Source organism: Sciurus carolinensis, chromosome 16 (assembly GCF_902686445.1).
Source record: "Sciurus carolinensis chromosome 16, mSciCar1.2, whole genome shotgun sequence".
In the NCBI taxonomy this organism is placed as follows: domain Eukaryota; kingdom Metazoa; phylum Chordata; class Mammalia; order Rodentia; family Sciuridae; genus Sciurus; species Sciurus carolinensis.
This window is the reverse complement of record NC_062228.1, coordinates 58952606-58960704: the sequence shown is the minus strand read 5'-3', so window position 1 is coordinate 58960704 and position 8099 is coordinate 58952606. Positions and strand designations below refer to the sequence as shown.

Below are 8099 nucleotides of genomic sequence, written 5' to 3'. Positions count from 1 at the left end.
CCGAGAAGTGACGCAGGGTGAGGTGCCGGGTGTGGAGGAGCAGCCCCTCCCCTTTTCTTCCTACGGGTCCCCCACCTCCCCCCTTTTTCAAAACCCCCTAGGAGCTGAAAACTTCCCCGCCTCCAGGGAGCGCCAGTCCAACCAGGAGGCGGTCTCCACGTGACGTCACGGGTTGCCAGGCAGATTGCCTCGCTACAGCCGAGAGCCCAGCAAAGTTGTGAAGGGCCGGTTGACAAGGAGGGACTCTGCCACCTGAAGCATCGCGCCCCTCACCGCCAGCTCGAGGGCTCAATCCCGAGACACGAAGACAGAAACCGAGAGAGAGGGATAGAGACCTAGACGGAAGGGAAAGAGAGGAGGAGGTGGGGGAAGAACACTTAATTGGCTGGAAGAGAAGGAAAAATTAAACAGAACCCCCAGTGCCTGCACGTCTACATCTTTATTTTTGTCATTCAAGGCTCAGCCAGATCTGGCTGTAATTGTCGTTTTGATTTCCTCTTTCATCTCCCCCCTCGATGTTGCTGTCGCGATGTCTGAACGCCAGCCGACCTCGTTGCATCGGAAGGTTGCAATCCTGTCAGAGTCCCAGGACATCTGTCTACTTTGACTCCTTTTGCTCTATTTTTATTCCACATTTAGAGTGATGATGATAGCTTTTGCACAAAGTACCTTCTTTGTAGGAAGAAGCCCCAGGGAGGTTATTTTGCAGGTCACTCTCTTTCCCCTGTCTCTTGAGGGTGAGTCCCACCTACACTTTACCACCAACGCTGTGTGCTGGGCGTGCCTACATGGACCTCTTGTTTCTCTAGGTCCTTGACACTTTTCCTTCTCCCGCCATCCTTGAGGGTGGATTTCAGGAGATGTGTTGAAGTTCAAGGGGGCTGCAAGGTGGTTTCGTATTTGTTTTTGTGCTGGGATGGAACCAGGGCCTCATCCATGCTACGCAAGTGCTCTGCCACTGAGCTATATCCTCAGAACGTTTTATTATTTTGAGACAGTTGCCCAGCCTAGCCTTGAACTTGCAATTTTTCTGCCTCAGTCTCCCCATTAGCTTGGATTACAGGCATGCACCACCCTGCCCACTTTGCAAGGGCTTTTTGAGATCCTTCTCCTTTCCCCACTTTTCAGAGGAACAAACAGACCTTGCTTGCCTAGCCCACCCAGCCTCAAGGCTCTGGATCTTTGGCTCCCATGACAGCTCTCACAGTCACGCAGTCTTCAGCTCATGCTGGGTTCCCACAGAGTGGAAATGCAATGGTTGGGACCAAGGAGGCAGCACAGAAAAGTCACTGGAGTGAAACAAGCTTGGGGGTGGCAGGGACTGGGGCAGTTGAAGAATAGATGATGCATTATGAGGGGGCCACTCTCCTTCTGCAACATCTCAACATCAAAAAGCTGACCCACTAGCTCTGGATTGTCCAAAGACAAGCAAAGCTGGAAATCTGGATCATGCAAAATCTCCCTATTTCAAAAGGCTGGCTGTTAATTCAGGTTCTTCCCCTCAGAACGCTTCAGTGAACTAAAGAAAACACCACCAGGGACCTAGTTTGCCTGAGTGGGGGTGGGGGTTCACCAGCTTGAGACCTCTAGCTAGAAATGCCATGGGATCGGGGAGCTGCCCAATACACAGAAATCCTGGGGGACCGCAGAAGCCTGCTCACAGGGACATACAAAGGGCACCCCAGGAAGGTCAGAATCCCCATGAGAACTCAGAGCTCCTTATAGGACTTCTAAGGAACCCTTGTGGGGTCTCAGATGTGATTGAGGATCCCAGATATGACACTGGACACTTGCCCCCACCTCAGACCTAACGAGTCACTTCCGACGTAACCAAAGGATCACAAAGGGGCCCTAGATGTGATCAGAGAATTCTAGGCGTCCCCTGCTCCCGCAAAAAAAAAAAAAAAAAAGTGACAGTAGAGTGGTTCCAGAGAACAAGGGGATCTCAAAGATGGCAACAGGATCTGGGTACAAAGTGAGGAGAGTCAGATGGACAGATGATGGACAGATGGGTAGATAAAGGGTTCCACAGAAGGACCCAGACATAATCAGGGGACTTATCCAGACTTGAGAAGGGGATCCCATCCCAAGGTTTGGGTTGCTGGGGGCACCCCCTCCTGATGTGATGGTATGTGGGTTCACCTACCCCTGGTGAGATGAAGAGTTCACAGACACACAGGGGACTTCAGAGAGGTGACTGGCCTGGGAGGGGGACCTCAGATATAAAGGGACCCCAGAGAAGTTCTTGGAATTCTGGACACGCTGCCCACATTCCCCCCCACCCCACGCGCCCCCGCCCCCGGCCCCGTGGCCTGCCACACACGATACTGTGGTCCGTAGGTCCTGTGACCCAAAACATGACGATCCTGGGGATCCTGTACATGACAAAGGACTCCCAGAAACACACTGGGGAGTCCTAGAGGGGCCCCGGGCAGGGCTTAGGGATTGTGGCAACCCCCACTCCAAATGTGGGGATTCATGGGTCCTATGTCCTAGGGTGCGGTGACGCCGAAGTGACCCTGGGACTCTGGAGGGGTCCTGGCTGGGCCATGAGGTCCCCGAGCGGCTCCACAGGCGAGGCTCAGGCGCGCTCAAGCCCGGCGGGCGGCCGGCAGCAGCGCGCTGTCGAACTGGTAGGTGAGCTTGCGCTTGACCTTGCGGATCTCGCCGGTCTTGGCGTAGTTGCGGAGAGCACGCGCCAGCTTTTGGTAAGTCATGCGCTTGCGGTTGCCCTTCTGCTGGCCCCAGCGGCGCGCCAGGAGCTCCTTGTGCTTCGAGGAGAACTGGAAGACGCCGGCACCCGGCTCCACCCACCACACGCACTCGCGCATGTCCCCGCGAGTCAGCAGTCCCAGCAGGAACTGGTACAGGCGCAGCTTCTTGCGGGCCCCTGCAGCCGCATGGGGACACGCGTCAGTGGGCGTCCCTCAGGCCCCGCCCCCTTCCGCCCCAGCCTCGGGGTCCGCGGCAGGGGGCGGGGGAGGTGGCCCTTGGGTACACCTGTCTCTGCCCCACCTACGATCCGGCCATCCCCTCTCTTCCCCTTTTCTGGCCTGTGTCCAACCTTTCTCTGCTCGGCCGCGGGCACACAGTTTGGTTTTGTTTATGGTGCGGTGGGGGGAAGGGGGCCAAGCAGGCTGGGGCCGAGCTACGTGCCCCGCACAGCACGTGGCATTGACAGTGCTTGTGGGACCAACGGGTGGGACCCTCTGGAGTCAGTTTGGACCCGCACAGCCATTTCTCCAGCTCCTGGTCTGGAAGCCTCTCCGCCCCAGGCAAGGTGGGATCCTGGGAGAGGCCAGGGCATCTGACTCCTGGGCTCCTACAAGCAGCAATGGACCCACAAAACTGATCTCAAAGCCAGGCATCCCCACCTGCCATTTCTCAGCAGTGGTGACGACCTCTCTGAGCTGGAGTCCTTTCAGTCAAAAGGGGGCTCGGGTGCGTGCTTATTTTACCGTTATAAACCTCTAGGGAGCGTTCCACTCCAGTGCATCACTGGGCACTTCACAAGTACGAGGTCATTTCGTTTTCATCATGACCCACAAGACAGGGATGATGACAGCAACGCCCACTTTACAGATGGGAAACAGCCTGATGGTAAACACAACTGATGAGCCAACTTCCCCACTGGGTCTGAGATGTGGGGCACTGGGCAGCAGCAGGGTGAACAGCTGGGGCGGTGCGGGCATTCCTGTTGTGGCTCTTGCCTTGGTAATGGTGGTGAAGACGTGGACCTATTGAGCACTGGCCCGGCCACACCCGGATACCCCATCTGCACCTAGAAACCCACTTAATCCTCCCTCCGGCCTCTTGGGTGTACTCGCTATCATTGTCAGTCCCACTGTGCAGATGGGAAACCAAGGTACAGAGAGGTGGGGGTACTTGCCCAAGGTCACACAGGGCAGCAGGTGGCTCGGAGCTAGGACCTACGCTCAGAGTTGCCAAATACTAGTCGGTGCTCGGAGTCGTGATTCCTTCAGACACTCCCTCTGTCTCTATCTGGGATTCCCCCACCTCCTCAGTCCCACGTACCTGCCTCGGATCCCCTCCCCTCGGGGCCAGTCATGAGGGCCTCATCGGACTCGCTGTCCGAGACTTCAAGGGCAGGACTGTCCAGCAGCAAGTCTTCCTCCTCTGACAGCACAGGGCTGGGGTACGGGGCACACACCAGGGGGCCCAGAGTCTGTGGAAGGCCAGTGTCACCTGCATATCCAAGGACCCCTTCTCTCCCTTCCTCCCGCTCTCTCTTTACTTCCTTCTCTGCAGCCCTTTTTGCTCTGGTCTCCATTTTTGTTTCATTTGGATGCGGGTCTTGGATTATATCTCCATGTCCAGGCCCGGGGACACCTGAGCTACCTCCATTAAAGCCTGTCCAACCCAGAGAAGGCCAATCTGTGTGGCCCCTTGGTGCAGGCTGGCTCTTGCCCTGGGGGTCACTGAAGGAACGAGAGGGGCTGCTGTGTGCCCAGGCTTGGCTGAGCACAGTGCCTGGCCCCTGGGACAACTCCACCTGATGAGGGCTTGGGTTTTAATCCCCCCCTCTGCCCCTCACCTGGCAGGTGAAGTCCTCGGTGGGGTATGCTGGGAGGCTGGGCCCCGAGGTCTCCAGGCTGGGAGCCGGGTCCAGAGTCCCTGTAGAGCTGTAGGTCGAGGGTCCATAGCAGAGCTGGACAGCTGACGGGTGGCTGTAGGTGGCCACCGCTGGGTCGAAGGCCTCATAGGAGGTGGCTGGGACAGGAGGGGGCTCGGCCCAGCCCCACAGAGAGTCTGGGAGAAGACACTTGAGTCAGAAGGCAGGAGGTCTGACAGAGGCCCCCTCCCACCCAAAGTCCCCAGCACAGAGGGGCTATTGTGGCCCGTGCAAATCTCTGACCCCAGAATTTGCATGGGGAGGGATGGGTGGGAGAGGAAGGGGAGGAGGGCAGAGGCCTGGGCCACCTTTCTCCTACCATGCTTCGTGAGACCTCCCTTGGGTCTCAGCTTCCCCAGCTGTGAAATGGGCCCAGGGCCCAGGTGGGGAGGGGTCCAGGCCAGGGCCACTCACCAGGAGCCCCCTCTGAGTCAGGGTAGCTAGAGTGCTTGCAGCTATCCAGGTCGTAGAAGACACCATCTGAGTACTGCTGGGGTGGGGGAGGGAAGAGGGTCATCCCAGGCTTCAGGGAGCCCCACCCCCACCCTGGACCCTCAGGGAGACTAACATAGCCAGGGGAGGGGACAGGAGAGGCCGGTGAGGACAGAGACAGAAAGAGACAGAGACTGCCAGGCAGAGAGACACAGAGACCAGGCACCAGAGACGGGCAGGGAGAGGCATGCAGACGCTGAGCAGAGATAGGCACAATGTGACTGGGACACAGGCAGCCGCCCCGCCACAGCTGTGTTTCCTGAGAACCCTTGCAACCCCTCTAGGCGCAGTCGGTGCGAGAGGGCGCATGAGATGTGGAAGGGTTGGGGCCCCCACACTTCTTTAAACCACCTCTGTGTTGCTCTAAGAGTCATGAGTTGCATTAGCCACAGGAATCTAGTGGACATTAAGGCTAGAGTCAATATCCATCACCCCTGTGACCCCACAGCCACTGTAAACTCAGGGCAGTCGGAAACCTTGCCCACAGAACAGCCTTACTTAGGAATAATCAGAGCAGTTTTGTTAAGAGCCCCAGACACAAAGCAGTCCAGGTGCCCCAGCATGATAAATAAACTGGTGTAGCTAGCTGGAGTACTACACAACAAGGAAAAAGAACAACCCCACTTAGTGTAGAAGGAAGATAGCCAGGCCCCCAATGGGACCTGCTGCATGAGTCATCATATAAAGTTCAAAAACAGGCAAAACAATCAATTATGCAAAAATTGGAGGTGGGGATTTCCTGTGAAGGGACCTGAAGGAATGCTCCATTCTGGAGTGATGGGAATGTTCTGGATCTGCATCTGGTCAGTGGTGACACAGGTGCATGCAGTGTGAAAACTCATAGATGTGTGCACAAGTGTGGATGCTCGGCTGACCATATTCAATGTGGGCAAAAAAAAAACAAAAACAAAAACAAACTTGTGACTGGGAGGTGATTCAGAAGCAGTTTTCTTTTAACCACATTAGGAAGGTTTTATTTTTTGGACTGAATTGTGGCTCCTGGGGAGTTGGTATAGTATTTTCTGTGTTTGAAATATTATAGAATAAAGAAAAATTTAAAAATTTTTAAAAATTTAAAAAGTGTGGTGGTGCACACCTGTAATCCCAGATACTTTGTAGGTTGAGGCAGGAAGACCTCAAGTTCAGGGCCAGCCTCGTCAACTTAGGCAGATACCACCTCAAAATCAAAAATACAAAGGACTGAGGCTCAGTGGTAGAGCTTCCAGCATTCAATCTCCAGTACCAGGGCCGGGGGGCATGGAAGAGGAATGAATGCTACTTGCTAAGTATGGGGCAGACAGACACCCAGGTCACAGGGAGTGGCCTCAGAGCTTGCAAGAGGGATGGAGATGCCAGAAAAAGATCTGGGATGGCAACGGGGTGGGAAGGTGACAAGGGGGAATTCAGGAAGACAAAGAGACAGGAAGGGACTGAAGGGGAAACTGAGGCAGAGAGGTACCTGAGGGAGGTTATGGAGGGCCATAGGCCCTACCCCAGGGCCCCAACTTACCAGACAGCTGAAGTGTGGTCCATCGAGCCTGGCGGGGGAGAGACACAGGGACATGTCAGAGTTGCCATCAGCCACCTGAGGCTCCAAGTGGTTGGGGCTGATGGGGGAGGTGGCAGCAGCTGTGAGCACTGCAGTTCTGCAGCCGGCTGGGTGTCCCTGGGTGAGACCAGCCCCACCACATTCACCCCTCCTCTCCCCCACCAGGACAGGAAGTGGGGGGCCAGGCAAATGTCCCCCCTCCCCGGAATTTGCATAGACAGAAGCTGCTCGGGGTGGGCAGGGAAAGTGAGAGAAAGTCCCTGGAGAGGAGGTTGGGCACCAGCAGGTGGGGTGGGTGGCTAGGGCCCTTGGTGGGCAAGTCTGGCAAATGGGTCTGCCTTGGACCAGGGAAGAGATTTCTGGGCAGAAAGTGGGAGAAATAGGGGAACCGGATGAGGGAGAGCAAGAAACGGGAAGAGGAGGAAGGCATGGAGAGACATTTGCACAGGAACACAGAGTGTTTCTTGGCCCTGGGAATGTAGGTAGGGTGGGGGGACCAAAGGAGAGAAGCAGAGAACTGGAGAGAGACAAGAGAAAAAGTGGGAACAAGAGGTGGAGAGCAGAGACGCAGGAACAGAGCAAGACATGGCCAAGAGGCAAGGTGATGGAGAGGGCACGGCGGAGGGGAGAGCAGCCAGTGTCCCTGGGTGCCGCTTCTGGGGCTCTGGAGAAGCAGGCTCGGGTAGGAGAGGGAGTCTGTGGTATAAAGGATCGGGGCAGAGGCAGTGCAGACCCCCAGTTCCATTCACCTGTTCCTGGGTGGGGCAGTTCACTGAGGGCGAGGCCTGGAGGAGGGGCCCAGGGTGGTGCAGGGTGGGGGTCCCAATGTGGGCCTGGGGGGGGCCCCACTTACTGTGCAGCCTCCAGGGCGAGCATGTTGGTGCTGGGCAGCTGGGCTTGCTGTGGGCGGCAGCTGCCACCCCTATATATACCTTGGCCCAGCCTCGGGGGGAGGGGCGGAGCACTGGGCACGCCCCAAAATTCCCCTTGGGGAGGGGTCAGGGTAAGGGGCTGGATTGCGCAAGGCTTTTGGTCACGTGGTGGGAAGGGCCGACCCACAGGCGGTCTAGATTTGGGGATCCCCATTTTGGGGGGCTGACTGGGTGGGAGAACTGGATTTGGGGGGGATACCATAAAAAGGAAGGGCCAGATGTTGGCTGTGGTCAGTGAGGCGAGATCAGGAGAGGGGGCTGGGGACCTAGGAGTCACTTCAGGAGCAGAGGAGTGCAGGGTGGGGTGAGACGGGGCAGCGGGAACAGGGCAGCGCAATAAGCACCAGGGGCTGTGAAGACGGGCACACCGGGGTTCCAGACACTGGCCAGGGGGGCCCCAAGCGGGAGCCGACCGTCAGGACCCCATAGTGGAAACATCTGTGGGTGTGACACGGCAGGGGTGTCCCCTTGGTGGAGCTGGGGACTGGAAACC

The 8099-nt window shown here is 56.9% G+C and overlaps 1 protein-coding gene across 4 annotated transcripts; it reads right to left on the bottom strand.

The window, feature by feature from the left end:
- Positions 1 to 2310: 2310 nt before the first annotated feature.
- On the bottom strand, positions 2311 to 7708 carry Spib (Spi-B transcription factor). 4 transcript variants are annotated; one of them, XM_047529606.1, is made up of 6 exons: positions 7528 to 7708; positions 6636 to 6663; positions 5048 to 5123; positions 4556 to 4770; positions 4036 to 4186; positions 2311 to 2890 (listed from the first exon to the last, which is right to left on the bottom strand). In XM_047529606.1, exons 1-6 carry the CDS (start codon positions 7548 to 7550, stop codon positions 2592 to 2594), a joined length of 792 nt encoding a protein of 263 aa, XP_047385562.1. In that variant the 5' UTR covers positions 7551 to 7708; the 3' UTR covers positions 2311 to 2591. The 4 variants fall into 4 exon arrangements, with proteins under 4 accessions (XP_047385562.1, XP_047385563.1, XP_047385564.1 ...); XM_047529607.1 differs by having other exon boundaries at positions 5048 to 5120; positions 7528 to 7553; XM_047529608.1 differs by lacking the exons at positions 6636 to 6663; positions 7528 to 7708 and having other exon boundaries at positions 4036 to 4151; positions 5048 to 5113.
- Between the last annotated feature and the right edge of the window lie 391 nt (positions 7709 to 8099).